Source organism: Scyliorhinus torazame, chromosome 6, assembly GCF_047496885.1.
Source record: "Scyliorhinus torazame isolate Kashiwa2021f chromosome 6, sScyTor2.1, whole genome shotgun sequence".
In the NCBI taxonomy this organism is placed as follows: domain Eukaryota; kingdom Metazoa; phylum Chordata; class Chondrichthyes; order Carcharhiniformes; family Scyliorhinidae; genus Scyliorhinus; species Scyliorhinus torazame.
The window spans coordinates 279,593,908-279,621,503 of NC_092712.1; the positions used below are offsets into that span (position 1 = coordinate 279,593,908).

Consider the following 27,596-nt stretch of genomic DNA (forward strand, 5'->3'; position numbering starts at 1 on the left):
CCTATTGGGCTTGTGCTGGCTTTCTGAAAGAGCTAACCAATTATTTCCACTTCCCATTCATTCCAAATAGACTTTTAAACCGTCTCATTCAAGTATTTATCCCATTCCTCTTCCAATGTTCCTGCTGAATCATAACATTTTGGGCAGTTTTCATAACTTCATGCATAAAAAGAAATTCTCATCTTGCTTCTAGTTATTTTGCCAATTATCTTAAATCGGTGTCCTCCTGCCAGTGGAAACACTTTCTCCCGATTTATCAAAGTGCCTCAATACTGCTGGCTCTTTCATTCCTCGCTTCAACTATTCTTTCACATGGCCTATTCCACTTCTGTCCAAGTTTTTAAGTCTAACCCCCCCTTCCCGCCTGATCTATCTTTTATTCACCTTACTTACGTTTCAACCCCTGTCTTTCTTCTTGCTCCCATGTAAGAGCTAGGGGCAGCTTTTCCATTAACAGGTTTAGATCATTAAAAGCCAGTTTAAAAGGACAAGTTACAGATTAAAATCAGGATGACTGACAAACATCCACTAACACCAAGTGGGAGACAAGTGAAAAGGAACAGGTGTAGGCTATTCAGAACCTCAAAGCTATTCCACCAGTCACTGGATGATGGCTGGTCGGTATCTTAAGTCCCGCATTGGTTCCATAATCCTTCATACTTTTGCCCGACAAAAATCTATCCATGTCAGTTCCTAGTTCCTAACGTTTTCCACCAATCAAATCCAGGTATCAAGTAAAATGGCCACACAAGATTTTACAACAATTTCAGCAGTTGCAAAAGGAAAGGACGAGGCTAAGGTACAAGGGAAACCAAACAACTGAAAATTCACTGGTAAAACCAACAAGGTATGCATGGTGTGACTGACCTTGCTTTGAAAAAATAAAGTAGATCATTAAAGTAGTGCATGCCATACATTTTAAGCAGAATAAAAAGCTGATCATGAAAAGACATGGACCAGTTTTGAGACACACAGGCAGGCTGGCGCATGCACAGAAACCTGTGTTTGACACAGATCATAAATACATGGGAGATTGACAACCGACAAATTGGTGGATATCAGATCAAAGGATGTCTGTATAAATACCTGTCTCTTGTCATCAGGTGCTTTAAGGAAGAGTGCATTTATCACAGCAATCGTGTAAGTCTGGATTTCAGGATCTGACCTTTCGTGACAAAATAACACCAAAATCATTAGGTTGGAAACACACCATTTATTTTGCAAATTTTAAACAGGACACAGGAGCATCAATTCTATCAACAAAATTAAATCACGTATCAGATTTATGTCCATGCACTCTTGATAAAAAGCAAATTGCTGGCTGTGAGCCAATTGCAAGTAACATACCAGGCCTCCTTCTTATACATAAATCAGTGCTGCCACACAGCGCCATCTCATCACTTGTGACATTATTTCTAACAGCACTCCACTGCAGTCACAGTAAACACATAATTTATTTGACCTACAAGTAGGAAGTGCTTATTTAGGAACATTTATTGCTCTCAACCACCTAGGTCTCCACTATAAGTTCTCCTTTCCCTTCAAGTAAGATTCTCAATGCAGTTCAAATTTAAGGTGGAAGGACAATATTGCAGGACTAAACAATATACATCGACACATTGTTGTATGTGAAAATATACATAAAACGCACAAAAAACTCTGAAGATAATATAAAGTGTGAAATTTTACGCACTACAATTTAATTCTGTCTGACTGTTATAACTCAGCCGTCTCTCGTTATGGTTTTAAGAAGGGATGTATGTTAAGGAGCACTTGATAGGAAATAGCTCCTTATTTAAGTACAGGTCATTTGGAAAACAATTATTAAATCTCCCACCTGGTGAGCAGATCACAGAATCATAGAGCACATTCGGCCATCCTATTTTTACAAAGCTATTCAATTAGTCCCATTCCCATTTCTCTTATCCCTGCAACCACCCCTCTCTGAAGTACATTTCCTATTTCCTTTTGAAAATCACTTCATATCTGCTTCCACCATCCTTTCAGGAAGTGCATTCGCAATAACAACTCACTGTATAAAACAAATGCTCAACTTTTCTCTGGTCCCTTTGCCAATACCTTAAATCCATGTCCCCTGGTTACCAGCTCTGCAGCCACCAGAAACAGTTTCTCCTCGTGTGCTGCATCAAAATGTTTCCGAGTTCTGAATATCTATTGAATATTCCCTTTTATATTTTAAGGAGAATCATTACAGCTTCTCTTGTCTTTCCACTCAACTAGAGTCCCTGATCTCTGGTAACATTGTAATAAATTTCTATTGGGGAAAAAGAGGGGAGTAGAACTTGTTGAACTCTCTTCCAGAGAGCCGGAATGGATATGACGGGCCAAATGGTCTCCTTCTGTGATTCAATGTTTCTATCAAACCTCCTCTTCCTTCTCTCCAAGGCCTCGACATCCATCTTGAGATGCAACATTCAGCATTTGACACAAAATTCCAGCTGAAGCCAGACACTTGATTTATAAATTTTTTATTGTACTCTGCCTCTATTTATAAAGTAAGAAGTCTTACAACACCAGGTTAAAGTCCAACAGGTTTGTTTCGATGTCACTAGCTTTCGGAGCGCTGCTCCTTCCTCAGGTGAATGAAGAGGTATGTTCCAGAAACATATATATATATATATATATATATAGACAGATTCAAAGATGCCAGACAATCCTTGGAATGCGAGCATTAGCAGGTGATTAAATCTTTACAAATCCAGAGATGGGGTAACCCCAGGTTAAAGAGGTGTGAATTGTGTCAAGCCAGGACAGTTGGTAGGATTTCGCAGGCCAGATGGTGGGGGATGAATGTAATGCGACATGAATCCCAGGTCCCGGTTGAGGCCGCACTCATGTGTGCGGAACTTAGCTATAAGCTTCTGCTTGGCGATTCTGCGTTGTTGCGCGTCCTGAAGGCCGCCTTGGAGAACGCTTACCCGGAGATCAGAGGCTGAATGCCCTTGAATGCTGAAGTGTTCCCCGACTGGAAGGGAACATTCCTGCCTCGTGATTGTCACGCGATGTCCATTCATTCGTTGTCGCAGCGTCTGCATGGTCTCGTCAATGTACCACACTTCGGGACATCCTTTCCTGCAGCGTATGAGGTAGACAACGTTGGCCGAGTCGCACGAGTATGTACCGCGTACCTGGTGGGTGGTGTTCTCACATGTAATGGTGGTATCCATGTCGATGATCTGGCACGTCTTGCAGAGATTGCCATGGCAGGGTTGTGTGGTGTCGTGGTCACTGTTCTGAAGGCTGGGTAGTTTGCTGCAAACAATGGTTTGTTTGAGGTTGCGCGGTTGTTTGAAGGCAAGTAGTGGGGGTGTGGGGATGATCTTGGCAAGATGTTCATCTTCATCGATGACGTGTTGAAGGCTGTGAAGAAGATGTCGTAGTTTCTCCACTCCGGGAAAGTACTGGACGACGAAGGGTATTCTGTCGGTTGTGTCCCATGTTTGTCTTCTGAGGAGGTCGGTGCGGTTTTTTGCTGTGGCGCGTTGGAACTGTCGATCGATGAGTCGAGCGCCATATCCCGTTCGTACGAGGGCATCTTTCAACGTCTGTAGATGTCTGTTACGCTCCTCCTCGTCTGAGCAGATCCTGTGTATACGGAGAGCTTGTCCATAGGGGATGGCTTCTTTAATGTGTTTGGGGTGGAAGCTGGAGAAGTGGAGCATCGTGAGGTTATCCATGGGTTTGTGGTAAAGCGAAATGCTGAGGTGACCGTCCTTGATGGAGACGAGTGTGTCCAAGAATGCAACTGATTTTGGAGAGTAGTCCATGGTGAGTCTGATGGTTGGATGGAACTTATTGATGTCATTGTGTAGTCGTTTCAGTGATTCTTCGCCATGGGTCCAAAGGAAAAAAATGTCATCGATGTATCTGGTGTATAACGTCGGTTGAAGGTCCTGTGCGGTGAGTAGGTCTTGTTCAAACTTGTGCATGAAGATGTTGGCGTATTGCGGTGCGAATTTGGTCCCCATGGCTGTTCCGTGCGTCTGGATGAAGAACTTGTTGTCGAAGGTGAAGACGTTGTGATCCAGAATGAAGCGGATGAGTTGCAAGAATTGCATCTGGAGATTGGCAGTTGTCGGTGTTGAGTACTGAGGCTGTTGCAGCAATGCCGTCGTCATGGGGGATGCTGGTATAGAGTGCCGAGACGTCCATTGTGACGAGGAATGTTCCTAGTTCAACTGGTCCATGGGTGCTGAGTTTCTGTAGAAGTCCGTCGTGTCGCGACAGAAGCTGGGCGTACCTTGTACGATGAGTTTCAAGATGCCCTCGATGTAGCCAGAGAGGTTCTCACACAGGGTCCCATTGCCTGAAACGATAGGACGGTCTGGTGTGTTGGCCTGGGCAAGGGCACGGTGTACTTTTTGCTTTAAAACTTTTCACTTTCAAAAACTTGGATACGTACACTCCAGGTGTCTTGGTTCTTGTACCCCATTAAAATTGTGTAGTTTAGTCTATATTGCACTTCTTCTCATTCTTCCTTCCAACATTTATCACTTCCACATCTCTGCACTAAACTTCATCTGCCATGTGTTTGCCCAGTTCACCGGTGTATGTCCTCCTGAAACTTGTCGCTACCCTCGTCGTTATTTATGACAATTCCAAATTATGTATCATCTACAAACTTTTAAACACTGCCCTGTATGCCCAAGTCCAAAAATGTAATATTTATCAAAAACAGTGGTTCCAAAACCACGGTCCCTCCAGTCTAAAAAAACAAATATTCATCACTACACTCTTTCTTTCCATCTCTTAACTAATTTTGTTTCCACCCAGCCTCTGTCCCTTCAATTCCAAAAACTTTCATTTTACTAGCAAGTCTATCATGTGATCGCCTATCAAATGGCTTTTAAAAGTCCAATTTCCACATCAATTGCCTTGTCTGTTACTTCTTCAAAAAACACAAGTCAGTCAAACACCATTTTCCTTCAACAAATCCATGCTGGCTCCCATTTATTAATTCCATTCATTAATCCATATTTTTCCAAGTGCTAATCAACTTTGTGCCAAATTAATGTCTCCAAAAGAAAATTCCCTCACCACCAACATTAGGTTGGCAGGTAGGAGTTGCCATTTTGTACTTCCCTGAGCAACCCTAGGATGAATCCCATACTATTTTTTAAATTTGTAATACTTCCTAGTTATTTTGAGTCTCAACACTCAAATAGGAAACTTCTCCTGTGGCACCAGCTGTAGGACCTTTAGTGAACAGCTCCATTTTAAACAGTGCTGATACCCATACTATTTTGCCTTGGATACGGACATGGAATCTTAGTTTATTGTACAGAAATATGGAGAAATAGATTTCTTGCCACGGTTCCCCACATTTCCCATTTAATTCATCCACGAGGAGAATCACAAGTCCAGGAAATGTAATTTAGGAATAAGGAATCTTATTTTCAACAAAAAGCATTTAAAAAAAACCTCTCTCAAGAATGCCTTGCAATCCCAGATTTCCATCAATTTCTACCACTTGCTCATTTGAAGAGATTTCTTACAATGTTATACTCCAGCACATGCCCTGTCACAGCTGAAGTGCTGAGGAGACCAGCTGTAACAGGGCTAGCACCTTTCCCATGGGGAATAAATGATTTATTGGACAGAGTCAAATGTGTACCTTTTGCAAGCTGCATGTTGGTTGCACTGACATAAGGCTTGGGAGCAAGCTAATCATTCACCATCCCAACCACAACTGGTGCCCGAATCACAGAACTTCAGAGGAGGCCAGTTCAACAGGTCTGTGCCAACTCTTGGAAAGAACTAACCACATTGTCTTGTCCCTCTGCTCTTTCCACATAACCCTGCATATTTTCCCTTGACAAGTGTACATCCAAGATCAACCACTCATTAAGGCAGGGCATCCCAGATCACAACAAATCAGTTTTTTTTTAAAAAGCAATTATCTTAAATAGGCATGCTCTGGTTATCAACCTACCCTGGCAGTGGAAACTATTTCTCCCTATCTAGTCTATCAAAAGCCATCAGAATATTGAACCTCCACTAAATCCCCCTTTTGACCTTCCCATTCTAACTCTTTCATTAAATGCAAACTGCTCAATTTTAACTCAAGGAGCATTCTTTCAACCAGCAAACAATTGGCCTGGACAAGCTAGAAGAAAAAAAAACAGGCTACTCAAGGTTTCTATATACTGGCTTCCATAAAATTCAGAGACCAAAATTAAACACAGCATTCCAGTGAGCCATCGCACAAAAACAGATAAAACTTCAGAACCGACTTCCGGGTGCGGCGATGACCAGCTAAGTCGCACGTTTCGGCACCTCCCGTTTTAACGGACTTTTGGGCTCTTATCGGGAGCCCCAACGGCAATTTTCGAAGGCTAAACCTACTGTGAGACGACATAGAAGGGAGTCCCCCCGGATGTGAATGGACAGAAGAGATAATAGTGGCCAGATTGCGGAGGATCCTCTGGAGCAGCGGCAAAGAAGGGAAGTGAGAAGCAAGATGGCGGTGGAGGGAGACCAGTTGGTATGGGGCCTGGAACAGCAGGAGTTCCTCCGGCGATGTGTGGAGGAGCTCAAGAAGGAGGTGCTGGCGCCGATGCTGCAGGCGATTGAGGGGTTAAAGGAGGCGCAGAAGACCCAAGAGATGGAGCTCCGTGGAGTGAAGGCAAAAGCTGCCGAAAATGAGGACGAGATACAGGGCTTGGTGGTGAAGACGGAGACGCACGAGGCACTGCATAAGAGGTGTATGGAGAGACTGGAAGCCCTGGAAAACAGCTCGAGGAGGAAGAACTTAAGAATCTTGGGTCTTCCCGAAGGGGCAGAGGGAGCCGACGTTGGGGCGTATGTGAGCACGATGCTCCATACCTTAATGGGAGCTGAGGCCCCGACGTGCCCCCTGGAAGTGGAGGGAGTGTATCGAGTCCTCGTGAGAAGACCAAAGGCAGGAGAAATACCTCAAGCAATAGTGGTGAGGTTCCACCGCTACAAGTACAGGGAGATGGTTCTGAGATGGGCGAAAACGACACGGAGCAGCAGGTGGGAGAACGCGGTGATCCGCGTGTATCAGGATTGGAGTGCGGAGGTGGCGAGAAGGAGGGCGAGTTTCAATCGGGCCAAGGCGGTGCTCCACAAGAGGAAAGTGAAGTTTGGAATGTTGCAGCTGGCATGACTGTGGGTTACATACCAGGGTAAACACCACTACTTCGAGACGGCAGAAGAGGCGTGGACATTTATTGAAGAGGAGAAGTTGGACTAGATTGGAGAAAGAGTGTTTGAAATGAAGTAGTGAGGTGGTGGTAAGGACTGTGAATCAGATGGGGGAAAATTTTCTTTCCCCTCGAAGGGGGGGACACGAAGAAATGTGGCCGCCGGTGGGGAAGGAGAGAGGGAGCTGCGCCATCAGGGGCGGGGCCGAGAGGGAAGCGCGGGCTTTGTTCCCGCGCTATGGAAATTGTGGCGGGAAAAGGGGGCGCAGGAAGGAGGGGGCCTCACATAATGGGAGGCTAAGGATAAACGGGGGAAGCCGAGGTCAGCCAGAGTTTGCTGACTTCCGGAAGCAATATGGGGGAGCAACTAAGCTAGAGAGTGATCTAGCGGGGAAGGGGGGGGGGGGGTTAACTGGGTTGCTGCTGCTAAGGGGAAGGGGGAGCTGTTACGGGACGGGATGGTCGGGACGGGAGGGCGCCGTCGGGGGGATAAGCGGGTGCGTGGGAACCGGGTGAGGAGCTGGTCTAAAAAAGGGGATGGCTAGTCGACGAGGGGGGGGGGTAAAGAGCCCCCCAACCCGGTTGATCACGTGGAACGTGAGAGGTTTGAACGAGCCGATTTAAGAGGGCAAGGGTACTTGCGCACCTAAAGAAGCTAAAGGCAGGCGAGGTCATGCTTCAGGAGACGCACCTGAAACTGGCGGATCAGGTCAGATTAAGAAAAGGATGGGTGGGACAGGTATTCCACTCGGGCTTGGATGCGAAAAATAGAGGGGTGGCAATACTGGTGGGGAAACGGGTATTGTTTGAGGCGAAGACCATAGTGGCGGATAGTGGGGGTAGATACGTGATGGTGAGTGGCAGATTGCAAGGTGAGGCGGTGGTGCTGGTGAATGTATATGCCCCGAACTGGGATGACGTGAACTTTATGAAGCGTATGTTGGGGCGCATCCCAGACCTGGAGATAGGAAGGTTGGTAATGGGGGGTGGGGGGGGGGGGGGGGGGGGTGGAGACTTCAACACGGTGCTGGACCGGTCCAGATCTAGGACCGGGAGGAGGCCGGCAGCGGCCAAGGTGCTTAAGGGTTTTATGGAGCAGATGGGAGGAGTGGATCCCTGGAGATTTACTAGGCCAAGGAGTAAAGAGTTTTCCTTCTTCTCCCATGTGCACAAAGTGTACTCCCGGATAGACTTCTTTGTCCTGGGAAGGGCGCTGATCCCGAAGGTGGCAGGAACGGAGTATTCGGCTATAGCCATTTCAGATCATGCCCCACATTGGGTAGATCTGGAAGTAGGAGAGGAAAAGGAACAGCGCCCATTCTGGAGATTAGATATGGGACTGTTGGCGGACGAGGGGGTATGTGTAAGGGTGAGGGGATGTATTGAAAGGTACCTAGAGATTAATGATGACGGAGAGGTCCAGGTGGGAGTGGTCTGGGAGGCGCTGAAGGCGGTGGTTAGAGGGGAGCTGATCTCCATAAGGGCCCATAAGGGGAAACAAGAGGGTAAAGAAAGGGAGAGATTGTTGAGGGAGATTTTGAGGGTGGATAGGCAATATGCGGAGGTTCCAGATGAAGGGCTATACAGGGAAAGACGGAGATTGCACACGGACTTTGACTTGTTGACCACGGGTAAGGCGGAGGCACAATGGAGGAAGGCACAGGGAGTGCAGTATGAATATGGAGAGAAGGCGAGCCGGCTGCTGGCCCAACAACTTAGGAAGAGGGGGGCGGCGAGAGAGATCGGAGGGGTTAGAGACGAGGAGGGAAAGATGGAACGGGGAGCGGAGAGGGTGAACAGGGTGTTTAAGGTATTTTACGAGAGGCTATATAAGGCTCAACCCCCGGAAGGGAAAGAGGGAATGATGCATTTCCTAGACCAGCTGGAGTTCCCGAAGGTTGAGGAACAGGAGATAACAGGACTGGGAGCGCAGATTGAGGTGGAGGAGGTGGTAAAAGGAATTGGGAGTATGCAGGCAGGGAAGGCCCCGGGACCGGATGGGTTCCCGGTGGAGTTCTATAGGAAATACGTGGACCTGCTGGCCCCACTTCTGACGAGAACCTTTAATGAGGCTAGGGAAAGGGGGACACTACCCCCGACGATGTCGGAGGCGATGATATCGCTGATCCTGAAAAGAGACAAAGACCCGATGGGAACAAAGGAAATAAACAAAAAGAACTCTTACATAAGGCCACTAATCAGCATTCGTTTTTCGAGAGAAAAGAGACCTAGCTTCTTCAAGCTTTCCTAATGGTTAAGGTCTCTCAGTTCTGGTTTTGTTTTGTCGATCATTTTTGGACCTTCTCTGGTGCCTCTAAATCCTTTTTCTAATATTTAATCCAGGCTCATCATACTAATCTGACTCAAAATCTTATTTGCTTCCTTCCAGGTAAAGGCTTATGAGAACTTACCCTTGTAGATGTGGCATTAGTTGGCCAATAGTAATCTCTTGTGCCACCTTCTGGTAGAGATCATAGCTGTTCAACACCATAGACTCCAAGATTGCAAGCGATCTTTGTGACACAGATACGTCCGTAGCAGTTTTGTTCACATAACTCGCTATCTTAAAAAATGTACAAACAGAACGGCGTGTTAAATTCAGGCCTAAAAGTTTCTACAAAAACACTACTGCCGACCCTTGGATGCAACTTCACCCCATTCCCAGAGCTGCTACTTCTGAACCTTTTGTGAAGCTGGTCCCATCTCAGCCACATATATGCAGTGTCATATATGTGTCAATCAATTCTCCATGTTTTGGGGGTGGGGAGCAGTTAATCTAAGACTCAGACTCACAGTGACATCCATCAGAGTTTTACAGATTCTTTTTTTTTTTAATTACCCACCAAGGTAATTCAGTAAACAATATTTTCAATTCTGAAAGAAATGAAAGATGTTTAACACTACAGGTTGAGCATCCATTGTCCGAAATTCCCAAAATCGAAAATTTCCAAAATCCGCACTGTTTCTCCTCCTCCCCCCCCCCCCCCCCACCCCCCCACCCCCCACCCCCCTCCCCAAGTGCCACGGGATGTCACAAGTAGAAATCCCACAAGGCTTCTGGGCAGTTCCCAACGCGTGCCGCACATACATAGTATATTCAGAATTTTGAAAAATTCCAAAATCCAATACACATTCGGCCCCAAGCATTTTGGATAAGGGATTTTCTACCTGTATTTCCTTTAGTGCTCCCTGCCCCCCATCCCCCCCAAACTCCACCAACACTCTGAGCGTAACCCTCCACTGGGGTTTGTGGAATTTTCCCTTATACTACTTGTCAAAATAGCTAGTTACAAACGTCCAACAGTATTTTAGTTTTGAAATTCTGCTGCGGTTCATAAATCACTCCCTTTGTTTTCACCTTTTCATCTCACCGAAGTTGGTCAAACGACTGAGATAGTTCAGCTGCAACCATTATTCCAGTTTAAGTGTAACCACTCATCAATGAGTTGTGAATTTTAGCTATTTATGGTTTCACAGAGCAAAAGACTAAGGGTGTAACTTCACTGGAGGAAAAGCAACACAATGAACTGCTTTGAATTGCAAGCATTGTTGGAACAAATTTGGAAGCCAATTTATAGACACGGTTCCAGTTTCTCAATCAGCATTGTGACAGTAACCAGATTACATGCTTTGTGTGATGTCGGTTGAGGGAGAAATGTTGGCCAGGAAACCGGGGAGACCTCCCCTGCTTTTCTTCTCCACGGTGCCATAGGATCTCCAACATCCACCCGAGGGGACAGGCGTGCCTCGGCGTAGCATGCCATTCGAAAGACAGCATCTCTGATGCGTCAACCAAGAATATCCATTTAGGTTTCGGAGGCTGAACTTGAACCCACAATCTTCTATGTAGAACAAGAGTCTAACAGTTGAGCCAAGCTGAGGGAATCCAACCTCAGTATAAAAGCAAGGGGTAGAGCACTGGGAGCCATGAAGCACTTCAGCCACAAGAGGCTTTGCAGAATGTTGCACTGTCTTTCGAGAGACATTAAATTGAGCTTTATCTGCTTTCTCAGTTGGACGGAGAAGATCCCATGGTACTATTTAATAATAATAATAATTTTTATTAGTGTCACAATAGGCTTACATTAGCACTGCAATGAAGTTACTGTGAAAATGGGCGACAGGCAGGGGAATCTTGGCCATTATCTGTTTGTGGGAGATTGTTGTGCATAAACCTGCACTATGCCCCTCCACAATATACTCTCCCGGAGTGGTGTCCTGATCTAAATGCAGTACTTTAAGTCATAGAATCCCTACAACGCAAAAGGAGACCATTCAGTATCATTGAGTCTGCACTGAGTCCAGCACTTTCCTGAGGCTCACTCCCCCCGCCCTATCCCCTACACATCTTTGGACAAGAAGGGGTAATTTGGCATACTCAATCCATCTACTGACACATCTTTGGGCTGTGGGAGGAATTCGGAGCACCCAGGGGAAACCCACTCAGACACGGGGAGAATGTGCAAACTCCACACAGACAGTCACCCAAGGCCGGAATTGAATCCAGGTCCCTGGTTCTGTGAGGCAGCAAACCACTGTGCCACCATGCCGCCCATGGGGTTTAATCAGAGCTATGGATATTTGTAACACTTCTATGACTATGCAGTTCAGCACCTTAACACCAAGGCCACTATTCCATTAGCTTTTCATTTTTGCCCCTGCTCATTAGCTTTTAGTGATCTTACAGAATCAAAGCAGACGATGGAGTTAAGGCACAGATCAGCCATGATCTAATCGAATGGCCAAACAGGTTCAACGGGCTGGATGACCTACACCAGCTCCTTTGTTTCTTCTGCAGATGGCGCACTGCCTTGCCAAACCTCCGCCTCAATCACTCCGCTCTCACTTCACCCATACAAATCGAACCAGCCATCTCAGTACCTTTTTGATGAAAGCCACAGAGAACGTATCCCAGGAGACAATCCCATGGTCCATGAGCTCAACGAATGCAGTCAAGGTGAATGACAACATGTCCCCAAAGCTGAAAGGACAAATGACACACAAGTTAGTTCCAACTATCTGAACTCGGGCAACATGGGAATTTTCTTTGAAGCTGTTTTTTGCACAGGAAGAAACTAGGAGAGTTTATAAAACAGAAGAAAGCCCGAAAGGGCACCGTAGTTGTCAGAAAGCATGAAGAGCAGAGGGGTAGCTGCAAAAAAAAAAGTGAACTAATTAAATTATGACAATCACTCAGTAAACAGCAGCACCACAATCTGAAATGAAGAAGTATTAGTAGAAATAGTGCAGTGCAGGCAATGGACCATCATGCAATTCCCATGCACTGGATTTCAGAGCACCCAGATTAGGTCAGTAACCAGCTTCAGCTGCATACAGCAGGCGTGATATCAGTCAGGAATTACAGCTCAGTCGCGTAATCAATCATTTCTTTATTAGTAGGCCGTTAGGGTAGGGACTGTAGATTTAAAAATAAGGAACAGCTCACACAACAAATGTCATTTCGGAGTCACAAAGCGTACCTTCAGGAGCTTGAAATGCGACTCTGTCTGGGGTTCGTGTGGAGTTTATGCTTCCTTGTTTTGGGGGGGGAATGACAGAATTTGTGCCATGGGCTCACTCTGCCTCCACATTTGTAATGAATTCCACAGCACCCTCCTGTTTCACATATCGTTTCTACACATAGTTGTGAGAGTGTGCAGGCTGTCCTTTACCAGCTTAAATGCACTCGGGTAGGTTGGCTTCCGTTAACACAGACTCTACATTCAATATGGACTAATGTTAGATCTTCATGCACCAAGTTATTCAACACTCAATTGCTTTTGATCCTTTAACTCATGGCAAAGACAGTCAGTACCATGGAATCTGGGTCAGTATATTACTGAACCCAGTGTAATGAACAAAACCTACTCAACGCAGACAGTGGGGGTCCATTGGGAGAGGTTGATCCTGCAGGCCAATGAGCTCTGCCCATTCCCTATCCACATTGCTCCCGCTAACACTGCGGGGCAGACTCTGAACAACAGCAGTGACGAACCTCAATAACGGGAAAATAGCTCCGGACTTTTTCCCGTGTTGGAAGACATTCCATGCAGGTGAACAATGTAATAACGAACCCAAAGATTTCTCAGCCCCTCTTCGAGCAGAGAAGTTTGAGGAGAGATTTAAAAGTGGTGTTCAAAACACTAGAGTAGATGAGGAGAAACTGCTTCTTTGGCAGAACCAGAGGACATAGATTTACGATAATTAGCAAATGAACTACAGAAAAGTGGAGAAATAATTTTATGCAGCAAGTTGTAATTAACTATAAAGCATTGCCTGAAAGGGTGGTAAAAGCAGATTCAAAAGTATGTTGTAAAATGGAATTGGATGTGTACTTAAAAAGGAACAATTTTCAGGACAATGGGGAAAGAGCAGTGGAGTGAGATTGATTGCATAACTCTTTCAAAGAGCCAGCACAGACATGCTTGGCTGATTTTCCTCATTCTGTACTTTGTAATTCTGTTCCAGAAACAACAGTCATAAACCTGATATTCAGTTCGTTTGTGGTATCAAAGTTACCCAAGGTGACACCATTAACCTAATAGAAACAGTACTGTATGCATCTAACTGAATGGCATAATTTTAGGTTGAGTGCAAAAGACAATTTCACAAACATGGGGCGAAAGTCTCCCCAGAACGGCGCCAATCAGACGGGCATCGCGCCGCCCCAAAGGTGCGGAATGCTCCGCATCTTTGGGGGCCGAGCCCCAACATTGAGGGGCTAGGCCGACGCCGGAGGGATTTCCGCCCCGCCAGCTGGCGGAAACGGCCTTTGTTGCCCCGTCAGCTGGTGCGGAAATGACATATCGGGGCGGCGCATGCGCGGGAGCGTCAGCGGTCGCTGACAGTTTCCCGCGCATGCGCAGTGGAGGGAGTCTCTTCCGCCTCCGCCATGGTGGAGACCGTGGCGGAGGCGGAAGGGAAAGAGTGCCCCCATGGCACAGGCCCGCCCGCGGATCGGTGGGCCCCGATCGTTGGCCAGGCCACCGTGGGGGCACCCCCCGGGGCCAGATCGCCCCGCGCCCCCCCCAGGACCCCAGAGCCCGCCCACGCCGCCTTGTCCCGCCGGTAAGAAAGGTACTTTAATTTACGCCGGCGGGACAGGCAATTTATCGGCGGGACTTCGGCCCAGCCTGGCCGGAGAATCGAGCGGGGGGCCCGCCAACCGGCGCAGCACGATTCCCGCCCCCGCCGAATCTCCGGTACCGTAGACTTCGGCAACCGGCGGGGGCGGGATTCACGGCAGCCCCCGGCGATTCTCCGACCCGACGGGGGATCGGAGAAGGACGTCCCTGGTCTCCATTTATCTGCTAATTTATCAAGAACTTGCCAGCTAATGTCATCAAAAAGCTGACTGCATGCCGGAATGTGGCCTCCCAGCCTGAAAAGCATCAAACTTGTCAACTAAAGGTTTCTTTCACGACCAACCAAGATAATAGGTTCAGCGCTCCACATTTATCAACTCAATATTGAAAGTCTATCTGGAGCAAAGAGTGAGATCTTGTCAAGGGAACCTGGAACACAAATGATTGATGAGCTTGGTCTTCGAAGGAACTACCTGAATCCAACCCATACCCAAATGCAGATCCATGGATTTCACGTGCCAATGTGCCAATATCATGCAAATTATGACATGGTCACATACATCCGGGCTAACCTAATTACTAAAGCTGAAGACATTCTACCAGCAGGCAGCTCAACGTTTCTATTACAATCAGAGTAGACAAACTGAACATTGTGAATGTTTACAAGCGGCCAGAAACATAGCCAACCATCACCCGATCAAACGTCAACAACCCAATGGCCCAACGGTCATTTCAACATGCAGGTCTTCCAAAAAGTAGCCAGAGCTGTGAAAAGCTAGAATACCGAGTGCTGTCCCCTGAATCAAGGTGCCAAAATCCCGAAACTCAAGTGGAATTTCCGTAAATTAGCTTTCACAGGTACGCTGGCAATAGTCAGTTCTACCTCACCACCATCTCTCTCAATTCCTCCATGGTTGTGACATTATCGGACTGCTATTTGACATCCAATACCAGAGGAGCAAAAGTTTCCTCAAATTAAGCATTGGGAGGACAGAGGCCATTGTTTATTCATGGAATAGAATAGCATCCCGAAAGTGCAGGGGGCCATTCGGCCCATTAGGTCCGCACTGACCCTCTGAAAGAGCACCCTACCAAGACCCACTCCCCGACCCTATCCCTGTAACCCCACTTAACCTTTGGACAGTCGGGCAATTTAGCATGGTCAATCCGCCTAACTTGCACATCTTTGGACAGTTGGAGGAAACCGGAGCTCCCGGAGGAAACCCACGCAGACACAGAGAGAACGTGCAAACTCCACAGTCACCCTAAGTCGGAATTTAAACCGAGTCCCTGGCGCTGTGAGGCAGCAGTGCTAATCACCGTCTCACCGTGCCGCCCTGTATTGTCCCCTCCAAACACTGCGCACTAGCTACTGACTCCATCCCTCTCCATGTCAACAGTTTGAAATTAAACCTGATAGATTGTGACTTTGGTGTCACATTGACCTGCAGATGAGCTTCTAACCCCCTATTCGCAAAATCACTAAGACCACCTATTTCTGCATCTATAACATCTATAATCATCTGACTTTGCCCATCTCAGCTGTTGAAACCCTCATTTATGCCGATGTTACATCTCGACTTGGCTACACCAATGCACTCCTGACCAGCTTTGAGGTTATCAAAAACTCTGTTGCCCGCTTCTTAGATCGCACCGGGTCCCATTCTCTTATCAAGCAAAGTCTTGATTTTTCAAATATCATCTTTGTTTTCAAACCCTCCATAGTCTCACCCCTCCCTATCTCGGTTATCTCCTCCAGCCCGACAACCCTCTAATTCCTACTTCTTGAGTATGCCCAATTTTAATCGCTCCACTATTGACCTTCAATTGTCTAGGTCTGGAATTCCCCCCTTAAACCTCTCCAGCTCTCTTTCATTCTTCCAGGCTCTCTTTAAATCCTACCTCCTTTCCCAAGCTTTTAATCACCTTATGTGACTAGTGTAATATCTTGCTTATAAAGCTTCTGCAAAGTACCTGGGGACATTTGATTGCCTTAAAGGTGCTACATAAATAAGCTGTTGTTGTCATTGTTGTTGTAAGGCACCATGGTCCACCTTACAAGCAATGTCCCAAATACAATCCAAGGAATATTGCAGGCTTGAAACACTTACAACCATTTGCTCAACGTCTCTAAGGGAGGGCCACCAGAAGCATCCTACATCACTACAGGAAAGAGTAAGTGCCATCCAGGTCCCAGGAGAGTGAGAAACTTCAGGAGCAGTTTAATGTCACTCCAGGCTCGCAAACAACAATAACAGTCATTGATTCTCTAGCTGAAGGCAGGTTAGCGAAATGGCAACCAGCCACTGTAAACCTGGATTTCTCATGTTCCATCAGGAAATTCTGCAACTTTACTGACTTGATACCATCCACGCTGCAGCCTGCTTCTGAACACAACAACTAGCTCGGAAAACAAACAGAGAGAAATAAGCTGCTATACTCTCTCTGCAAAATACCACTGAACCCACAACTCTTTGACGGCCTTCTCATCCAAAGAGATAGATACAGTGCTGACTAATATAGGAAGCCACCAGTTTCAATGGAATCAACCCAGAATTCCTCCACAACCAGGGCCCAAATGGAGGCATGTGGCTTGTCAAACTCTCTGCCAACATTGGTGGCAAGGAAAATTGCAGAAATCTGGCACCACGGAGTGGTCGTTGCTATCTGAAAGCTAGGAAAACCATACAATCCTAAAAGCTACAGTCCCATCACTCTTCAGTCTACAGTATGCAAGGTGGTCAAATAGTTCACCCTTAACCTGATAAAAACAGCTTTGAAAGCTTCAGAGGAGGAAGAACCCGCTCTGTTCAGCTGCTCGCACTCACTACCAATATTGGTAGGTTCCAGAAATAGCTGAAGTTTGTCATCGACATATAACTGCCTGGTGTGTGGGCCTGCTGCTCAAGCTTAAAACAATCATTCAATATCACAAAACTCTGAGGCTTAACAACACCACAATGAACAAGTGTTAAGTTCTGTATCTATCTTCGTCATCAGACCAGTCGAACATGATGCTCAATAATAGCCTGCCACAGAGGCCAATGCTCATATTGGCCTTTTACAAACCCATACAGTGGATATGCAATGCACCAAAATCCAATGTCTGTGCCGATGACATATCACTGATAACACAGACGTCAATGCCGATAACAGGAAGTTGGACACTCATTTTTATCTCTGTCCCACATGGGCGAGGAAAGCTGTGTCATCATTTAATCTCAAGAGCACCAGCACTGGGAAAGAGCTCAACACTTCCTTCTGTGGAAGGGCCATACACCCAAATTCCCTGCACGTCGCCCTGGCCACATCTCCCACCAGTCCAACCAACCAAGTGACTCCCCATGCTGTCCCACATTGCACCGCCTGTTATTTGCTATGATGCCATCACGTTCTGTGAGATGGAAAAATCTTTAGTTAGAAGTTGAGTGTGGATGTTCTGGATCAGATTCCTCTTGAGGTCCCCGACATCACAGATAACCGCCTTCAGCCAATTCGATTCACTACTCTATCAAGAAATGGCTTAAAATATTGGATTTCAAGTGTAAGTTGATAGGAATTCATGACCGGCACGTTCCTGTAAGGATGAAGGATAAGTATGGCAAGTTTTGGAACCTTGGATAACGAGAGATATTGTGAGCCTAGTCAAAAAGAAATGGAAGCTTTTGGCAAGGCTACGAGGTTGGGAACACACGAAGCAAGTGTGGAATATAAGGAAAGTAGAAAGAAATTTAAGCAAGGAGTCACAAGGGCTAAAAGGGGTCACGAAAAGTCATTGGCCAGCAGGATTAAGGAAAATCCCAAGGCTTTTTATACATATATATAAAGAGCAAGAGGGTAGCTAGCAGAGGGTTGGCCCATTCAAGGATAAGGGAGGGAATCTGTGCATGGAGCCACAGGAAATGGGCAAAGTATTAAATTAGTACTTTGCGTATTCACCGAAGAGAAGGATTTGATGGATGATGAGTCTGGGGGAGGGTGTGTAGATAGTTTGGGTCATGTTGAGAACCAAAAGGAGGTCTTGGGGGTCTTGAAAAACATTAAGGTAGACAAGTCTCCAGGGTCTTATGGGATGTACCCTAGAATACTGAGAGAGAGGCAAGGGAGGAAATTGCTCGTGCCTTGAGAAAAAGCTTTGTATCCTCACTGGCTACAGGGGAGGTCCCAGAGGATTGGAGAATAGCCAATGTTGTTCCTTTATTTAAAAAGGGCATCAAGGATAATCCAGGTAATTACACGCCGGTGAGCCTTGCGTCAGTGGCAGGGTAATTATTGGAGAGGATTCTTCGCAACAGGATTTACTCCCACTTGGAAATAAGTAGACGTATTAGCGAGAAGCAACATGGTTTTGTGAAAGGGAGGCCGTGTCTCACTAACTTGATCTAACTTTTTTGAGGAAGTGACGAAGATGATTGATGAGGGTAGCGCAGTGGATGCTGTCTACATGGACTTCAGTAAGATGTTTGACAAGGCCCCTCACGGAAGAGTGGTGCAGAAGATGAAGTCACACGAGATCAGAGGTGAGCTGTCAAGATTGATACAGAACTGGACCGGTCATAGAAGACAGAGAGTAGCAGTGGAAGGGTTCATTTCTGAATGGAAGGCTGTGACTAATGGCGTTCGTCAGGGATTACTGACGAATCTTTTCTGTTTGTAAAAGGGAAAATGTAACTGGTTTGATTAGTACGTTTGCGGACGACACAAAGGTTGGTGGAATTGTGAACATCGATGAGGACTGTTAGAGGATACAGCAGGATATAGATCGGTTGGAGACTTGGGCGGAGGTGGCAGATGGAGATTAATCCGAACAAATGAGAGGTAATGCATTTTGGAAGGTCTAATGCAGATGGGAAATATACAGTAAATGGGAGAACCCTTAAGAGCATTGATAGGCAGAGGGATCTGGGTGTACAGGTACACAGGTCACTGAAAGTGGCAAAGCAGGTGGAGAAGGTAGTCAAGAAGGCATACGGCATGCTTGCCATCATCGGCCGGGACATTAAAGTTTAAACCTTGGCAAGCCATGTTGCAGCTTTATAGAACTTTAGTTAGGCTGCACTTGGAATATAGTGTTCAATTCTGTTCGCCACACTACCAGAAGGACGTGGAGGCTTTGGAGAGGGTACAAAAAAGATTTACCAGAATGTTGCCTGGTATGGAGGGCATTAGCTATGAGGCGAAGTTGGGAAAACTTGGTTTGTTATCACTGGAACGGCAGAGGTTGAGAGCTGGCCTGATAGAAGTCTACAAGATTGTGGGGGACATGGACAGAGTGGATAGTCAGAAGCTTTTTCCCAGGGTGAAGAGTCAATTACTAGGGGGCATAGGTTTAAGGTGTGAGAAGCAAGGTTTAAAGGAGATGTACGAGGCAAGTTTTTTTTTTCCCCACCCAGAGGGTGGTGGGTGCCTGGAACTCGCTGCCGGGGCAGGTAATGGAAGCAGATACGATAGTAACTTTTAAGGGATGTCTTGACAAATACATGAATAGGACGGGAATAGAGGGATACGGACCCCGGAAGGGTCGGGGGTTTTAGTTCAGATGGGCAGCATGGTTGGTGCAGGCTTGGAGTGTCGAAGGGGCTGTTCCTGTGTTGTCATTTTCTTTGTTCTTTGTTTTTTGTTAACACTTGAAGTGCTGTGTGCACATTTAAGGAAGGATATACATGCACTGTGGGTCATGCTGCAAAGGTTCACCAGGTTCGTCCCTGGAATGAGAGGGCTGTCCTATGATGAGAGACTGGGTCTATATTCTCGGGAGTTTAGAAGAATGAGAAGTGATCTTACAGAAACATATAACATTCCAAAGGGCTTTGCAGAGGTTATTTACCCTGGCTGGGAATTCATAACATGTGGGCACAGTTTCAGGTTAAGGGGTTGATCATTTAGGATGGAGATGAGGAGAAATATGTCACTCAGAGTTATGATTCTTTGGAATTGTCTACCCCAGAAGGTTGTGGATCCTTCATCATTTCAGGTTTAGATCTACTGTCTTTTGCTTTCTCAGGGAATCAAAGTTTATAGGAAATGGGACAGAAAATGGAATTGAAAGCAAATCAGTGCTGATTATATTCAATGACGAAGCAGCCTTGAGGAATCATATGGTCCACTTCCCCTCTTATTCATGTTCTTAAAAGGTGTGAGTGAACCAGATGGGTTGGTACGATCTGTATAGTTGCAATGCCATTTCAGAGATGGGAAAGTCAGAGTTACGTTTTTTTACCCCCCAGTCAAAATGTACAGCTATGTTTAGCAACAATGTGGTCTTGCAAAATGACTGCTGTACATTTTTGTGAAATAGTTTGCTATTTAATGATTCCCAAATTCCAAATGCTCTCTTAGGTTTAATCATCATCACAAAAGCTAAACTATAACTCTTTTCAATCCCATCCACGGGATATGAAGAAATGGCTGGGAGCACTGAATACAGCGGAGGTTATGGGCCCGGGAACACTGGGGCTGTGGTGCTGAAAACTGGTGCTCCAGAATTAGTCATGCCTCTAGCCAAGCTATTCTAGTACAGCTATAACCCTGACATCTACCTGGCAAAGTGCAAAATTGTCCAAGTATTCTCCACAAACCACACTGCATCAGCCTATTCTCAATCAGGAGCAGAATGTTGGAAACTGTTACTGACAATGCTTCACATATTTGCTCACTAACAACCTGCTCCCTGTACCTGATTTTGGGTTCCTCCTGGACTATTGATCTCCAGACCTTCTTACAACCTTGGTGCAAACATGGGCAAAAGAGGTGAATTCTCAAGGTGGGGCGAGAGTGACAGTCATAGAATCATAGGATTTACAGTGCTAAGGAGGCCATTCAGCTTATTGAGTCTTCACCGACCCTTGGAAAGAGCACCCTACTTAAGGCCACGCCTCCACCCTATTCCCGTAACCCCACCGAACCTTTTGGACATTAATGGGCAATTTATCATGGCCAATCCACCTAACCTCCTCATTTTTGGACTGTGGGAGGAAACCGGAGCACCCGGAGGAAACCCACGCACAAATGGGGAGAATGTGCAAACTCCACACAGTCACCCGAGGCCGGAATTGAACCCGGGACCCTGGAGCTGTGAGGAAGCAGTGCTAACCACTGCACCACCCCAGTCCAGAACAGCAAGGCAGCATAATGAACCCTTAAAATTGCAGTCAGCGAAATTAGGGGGACACTGTCCACTGGCTAGAATCCTACAAAGGAAGAGGTTGAACACAAGAATAATGCTGCACATGTTCCTCAAGGTAGTGGTCCTAGGCCCAACCATCTTCAGCTGCTTCAGAAGTGATCTCTCCTCTATCCTAAGGACAGAATTGGGGGGAGGTGCACTGATGACTGCAGGGTCAGTTCCAATTGCAACTCTGGAGGTAATGACGCAGTCCATGTTCGCAAAGCCTGGAGAACATGCTGTTTGGTGTGATAAATGGTATACAACATTTGCGCTACCCAAGTGTCAGGCGAATAAGAGAGAATGTAACCACCTCCTGTAGACATTTAACAATATCACCATTGTCAAATTGCACCCCCCCCACACTCACACACTCACACACACACACACACACACACACAAGTCAGGAGTGTAATGTTTGTTATTCTTCGCTGTCTCAGCCACTATCAAATCTGGGGAGGCGGTGAGTAGTGGCAGTGTCACTGGACTAGTAATCCAGAGACCCAGGGTAATGGTCTGGCGACCTGGGTTCAAATCCAACCAGGGCAGGTGGTGAAATTTGAATTCAATAAAAAATCTGGAATTAAAAGTCGAATGATGTCCATGAAACCATTGTCGATTGTCGTAAAAAACCATCTGGTTCACTAATATCCTTTAGGGAAGGAAATCTGCCGTCCTTACCTGGTCTGGCCTTAATATGGCTCCAGATCCACAGCAATGTGTTGACTCTTAAAATGTCATTCAGTTCAAGGGCAATCAGGGAAGGGCAACAAATGCTGGCCTTGCCCATGACGCCCACATCCCAATAAAGAAAACAAAAATTGCCCTTGGAGAGCACGGACTGCGTCATTACCTCGAGTTGCAATTGGAACTGACGCCTTTTGTGAACCACTGCAGATCACATGGTGTAGATATACCTACAGTGCTGCAGCCTCTGTTATGCTCTTGTGGACACAGTATTTATATGGCTGGTCCAATTCAGTTTCTGGTCAGGATGTTGATAGAGGAATGCAGCATTGGATATGTCACTGAATGTCAAGGGAAGATGGTTATATTCTCTCTTGTTGGAGATGGCCTGACACCCGAGTGGCGTGAGTGTTACGTGCCATGTATCAGCCCAAGCCAGAATGTTGTTCAGGTCTTGCTTGGACACAGACTGCTTCAGTATCTGAGATGGGAATGCAACCATCAGCTAACATCCCCACTCTGACGGAGGGATGGTCACCGATTCTCTTTAGCATGTGCAACAATCACAAAGTCAGGCATTAGTTTCCGCAGTGGCCAATTGGATCTCTCGGAGTCATCTGCTGAATTTCATCAGGGGGCAATCTTCAATGATGTGAGTCATTGATTGGGGCGCACCACAGCTGCAGTCCAGGTTCCCGCCAAGGATCCATTTGTGCTGATCTGCTGCAGAAAGGCCATGACCAGTACAGAAATGGTTGAGAGGTTCCCAATGTTGGCATGGCAGGTTGAAGCTGGATAGGTGGGCTGTGGGATCTGTGATGAGAAAGTGGTTTTTGACGGTGACATGTTGGTTCCATAGAGTCTTTCCTGTTATTCCTTGGCACGATGGTCTTAGCCATATGGGCTGGCATGATGGGAGGCCAGCAGCAGGTGGACTTGCAAGGTCCTATGTAGCAGCAGGATTGAGTTGATGCAAACCTTCTCTAGGAGCTCTCTCATTGCAATCTCCCTCCTTGCCAGGGGACAGGATTTTGCACAGGACCAGGAGCCAAGGGAGTTTATGATGCTACACATTGTTGTGTTGAACTGGGTATCTACAAGACTGGTATTAGATGAGTTGTACCATATTGATGCACAGTACGTGGAGTCAAGTAGATGAAGCTTCCCGAGGAGATTGCTTTACATTTTGACCTTTGCTGCTGTTTTGTTCAGGTGTATTTTGTATGTCAGCATTCGGTCAAGGGTAACACTAAGGCAAGTGGGATGTTGTTTGTGGTTCAGTACCATGCCACTCAAGGAGATGTTATGTTCCCTCTTGGTGCTGGCATTGTGGAGGTGGAATATACTGGAAGCTGTTTTGTTGCTGCTGGGCAGAAGGCGCCGTGTCTTGCCACAGTTGACCAGCTTTGCAACATTGTTGTTCAGTGTTGCCTCTAGTTTAGAAGATTTGTGAGCCTGAGAGGTCATTGGATGAAGCAGCTGAAGATGGATGAGCCCTGGACACTATCTGGAGAACTCCTGCAGTGATGTCCTGGGACTGAGATGATTAACTTCCACCTTCCTTTGCGTTAGGTAAAGTCCAAACCGTGATGGGGTTTTTCTCCTGATTCCCATCGACTCCAGTTTTGCTAGGGCTCCTTATGCCACACTTGGTCAAATGCTGTTTTGATGCCAAGGGAAGTTACTCTCACCTCGTCAGTTCAGCTCTTTTGTCCCATGTTTGAGATCAGGAGTGAATGGCCCCAGTAGAGCCCAAACTGAGCATGTGAGTAGGTTATTGCTGAATAAGTGCCGCTTGAAAGTGCTGTTGACGACACCATCCTTGGTCCTGTTTTTTCTTGTGGACAGGACATACATGTGCAATTTCCACATTAGCCAGGTAGATGCTGTTAGGACAGGAAGTAGTGAATAGTCAACAAATGATTAAGTTAATAATTAGAGGTTTATTGGTTAAGTGCATAAAAAGGGGAAACAGGTGATGATCTGGTACTGGTGTTTTATGTGTTGGAATAAAGCTCTGTCTTGAAGAAATGAAGACTTGTCTTCTTTCCAACCAGCCACTGGAGTTTTACAATGGCAGCAGAGGATGGTTGCTGCTTGTAAATAAAAGACTGAAAACTAAGCTTTCTCCAGTCACAAGGCTACTTGCAGTTAACTTTAAGAGAAGAGTGGGTTGGAGTCACTTCAGAAAATGGTTGAATCAAAATGTGGAGTCTCGGGGTATGATTTCCCACTGATGTTTTTGAAGATTGAACCTGATGAGCAATGGAAGAATGAAGTAATAATGTGGACATGATTTACTTCCTTGCTGAAGAAATAAAAACCAGGGGGTGTCTTTGGTACGAAGGCGGAATAAGATGCAACGCCATTTTGAAGTTGGTGTTTGAGCATTTGGACATGGATGAAGGTTTGGGGAAGTTATTAGATCAGTGTTTTTCAAACTTTTTTGCCCGGGACCCATTTTTACCAGCCAGCCAACCTTTGCGACCCATACCGGCCGGCCTTCGCGACCCATCTTTAATGTGACAGGTGAGCCTTCTTGGTCCTCACTATCTCACTTGCTTCGTTATTCAATGTTACATTTCTGAGAATGACTTCAGCTGATGATTTAAGATCTCACTGCATCCGCTGAAATAATCAAAAGGTTTGTCCTCGAACTCGCCATGCATGCTGGATCTTTGAAGTTTTGAGAGTTTTAAATATCTATTTGCCAGTCCTTCTCTTCATATGTCACACATGAACTTTGAATCCTAATTTGCAGTGGCACAGTTAATAACCCAGACCTCAAGTAATCATCTTTATGCTGATTTGTTCCTGTTTTCACCTTCCTCTTCATGGGCTTTTCACCAGAGGCTCAGGAGTTCACACCAGCAGTGCTGGCAGCTTCAAAATGGAGGAATCTCTCTCGCCGCCCAGAACATGTGACCTCAGCGTACAGGGCGCGTGACCTGCTCTCTGCTGCTGCTTCCGGTGGGAGGACTCTGTCGTTTGCTGAAAAAGATTGGCCCTGGACAGTGCGCTGACGTCAGGAGGAGGCGGCCACGCCACTGGGCTCTGGGCCTGCGCACTGTTTGATCAAGCATGCATGCGCAGGATGGGCAGCAATCTTAAAAGTCTGTCACGGCCGGCATTTTTAAAAGCCGGTCATGGCCGTTTGTTGTTCTTCCCGTGATCAGGAATGCTGAGACCAATCACGCCGCGACCCTCCCGAAACCTGCTCGTGACTCACCCGTGGGTCGTGACCCTGAGTTTGGAAACGACTGCATTAGATTATATGGATAAAAATTAGCAAACAGTGACTTTAGTGATGATGAGGAGTGGTCAGATTTTGATCAATTTAGAAAGTTGGAGAACCGTTCGGGATTACAAAATGGAATTTACTGGACTAATAGGCAAGATTACAAAAATTCCATCCAGAGATTCCACAATCAATGCTGGCATTTAAGTTAAAACAGAAAATGCTAGGAAACCTGAGCAGTTCTGGCATCATCTGTAGAGAGAGAAACAGAGTTAATGTTTCAAGTCCGTATGATGCAGCTAAAGAAGTCATAAGGATTCGAAACTTTAACTCTGTTTCTCTCTCCACAGATGCTGCCAAACTTGCTGGGATTTTCCAGCATTTTCTGTTTTTATTTCCAACATTGTAGTATTTTGCTTTAATGCTGGCTTTTAAGTTATTGCACTGTGCCAAAGTATTGAATATGGACAGACTTCAAGTTTTGACAGAAGTTAAATTTGTGGAAAGACGACAACTGCTGGAACAGATGTCAGAGGCCCTTAAAACGATTCCTCAGAAAACATTCTTTTCCAGCAGTGTCGTAGCTCCAATTTGCACAATCTGGACATCATTGTATCCCTCTAGTGAAACCTAATTTTTCTACGAAGGAAATTTTAAAAGTGCTATTAGCATCCGGGGATAGGAATTTGAAGGACAAAAAGCTAACTGTATTAAATGTGCATCGGTCGTTTGCCCATCTCCCTTCCAAAGTTTAAACATTTTGCTAAGGGATGAAGCCTATACTAATCTTATAGAGAAGCTATGTGATATATACAAGAAGGACACCGTCACAGCCCTTAGTAAGTCTACCCTAAGAAAATGAATGCTGGCAGAATTCCTCATTGAAAGAGTGTGTTTGGGGTGTGGGGGGGGGGGGGGGGGGGGGATGAAGAGAGGATTGGCTTATGAAGAATTTGGGGAATTTATTTTCCAATTAAGGGATAATTTAGCGTGGCCAATTCACCTACCCTGCACATCTTTGGGTTGTGGGGGCAACACTCATGCAGACGCGGGAGAATGTGCAAGCTCCACATGGACAGTGACCCGGAGCCGGGATCGAGCCGGGGTCCTCGGTGCTGTGATGCAGCAGTGCTTCGCAGCGCCAGGGACCCGGTCCGATTCCCGGCTTGAGTCACTGTCCGTGCGGAGTCTGCACGTTCTCCCCATGTCTGCGTTGGTTTCCTCCCACAAAGTCCCAAAAGACATGCTTGAAAGGTGAATTGACCATTCTGAAATTCTCCCTCTGTGTAGTCGAGCAGGCACCGGAGATGTGGCGACTAGGGGAATTTCACAGTAACTTTATTGCAGTATTAATGTAAGCCTGCTTGTGACAATAATAAAGATTATTATTATAACCACTGCGCCACCCTCTGCTTTGCAACATTTGGCAGATCAACCAATTTGTAAATTAACGCCTGCTCTAGCATGGGCTGTCCTTGCCAAGAATTCATTGCAGATGGTCAGGGGATATAATCCATGTTTTGGTATGAATTCAATAATTCCTTCAGTCCTGATTGATCGTTCCCCCAGCTTGGGAGGAACTGCTATTAGCTTCACTTTTGCTGAGCATTTGAACGCACTGCATGCGGAAGAAGAGCAATCCTTAAAGCTGAAGATTGAGAAAGAATTCTGCTATCCTCAAGGTACACTGTATGGCCTTCGGAAAATATTTTCAATTGGGGAGGCTTGCTATACTATAAAAGAAAAGGACTGAATGAGTGGAGAGGCCCAGGAAAGATTATTGTTAAGGATGGAAAACAATCATTTTACAGCATGGGAACCAGACTATTCGGGTACACATTAGGCTAGTTGACACAGGTGACAAATTTGCAGATCCTTAAAGGGTTATAGAAGGTGATGAGGAACCATGTACTTCTCACCCCCATATGTTGCAAAATTGGGAGGACCAGATTTGCTGATGTTGACAGGGTATATGAAGATGAACACAGTAATTTAGGTGAACAAAATGAGGTAATTTGCCCCAGAGGACAACTGTCAAAACCTGGCACTAGAGTTACATACTTGCCAGAAGGGGTGAGTCGATGGAGGGATGCAACTATTATAGGTAGAGCAGAGAAGGCCACTGGAAAATACAAAAGCTGATTAAATGCACAAGATAAGCGGCAGGGGGTGAGGCCCACGGTTAGGAACAAGAAGTACAAAAATGGTAGGCAAGAAAATGTAGTGTGCATTCA

The 27,596-nt window shown here is 46.1% G+C and overlaps 1 protein-coding gene across 3 annotated transcripts in view; it reads right to left on the minus strand.

The window, feature by feature from the left end:
• Positions 1 to 27,596, minus strand: part of elmo1 (engulfment and cell motility 1 (ced-12 homolog, C. elegans)) — a 370,865-nt gene that overhangs the window by 207,046 nt on the left and 136,223 nt on the right. For all 3 annotated transcript variants that reach the window (XM_072509748.1, XM_072509746.1, XM_072509747.1), the window contains 3 exons: positions 12,069 to 12,168; positions 9,599 to 9,750; positions 1,087 to 1,165 (listed from right to left, as the gene is read on the minus strand). In XM_072509748.1, coding sequence (XP_072365849.1) covers positions 1,087 to 1,165; positions 9,599 to 9,750; positions 12,069 to 12,168 — 331 coding nt within the window. The remainder of the gene's footprint in view (positions 1 to 1,086; positions 1,166 to 9,598; positions 9,751 to 12,068; positions 12,169 to 27,596) is intronic.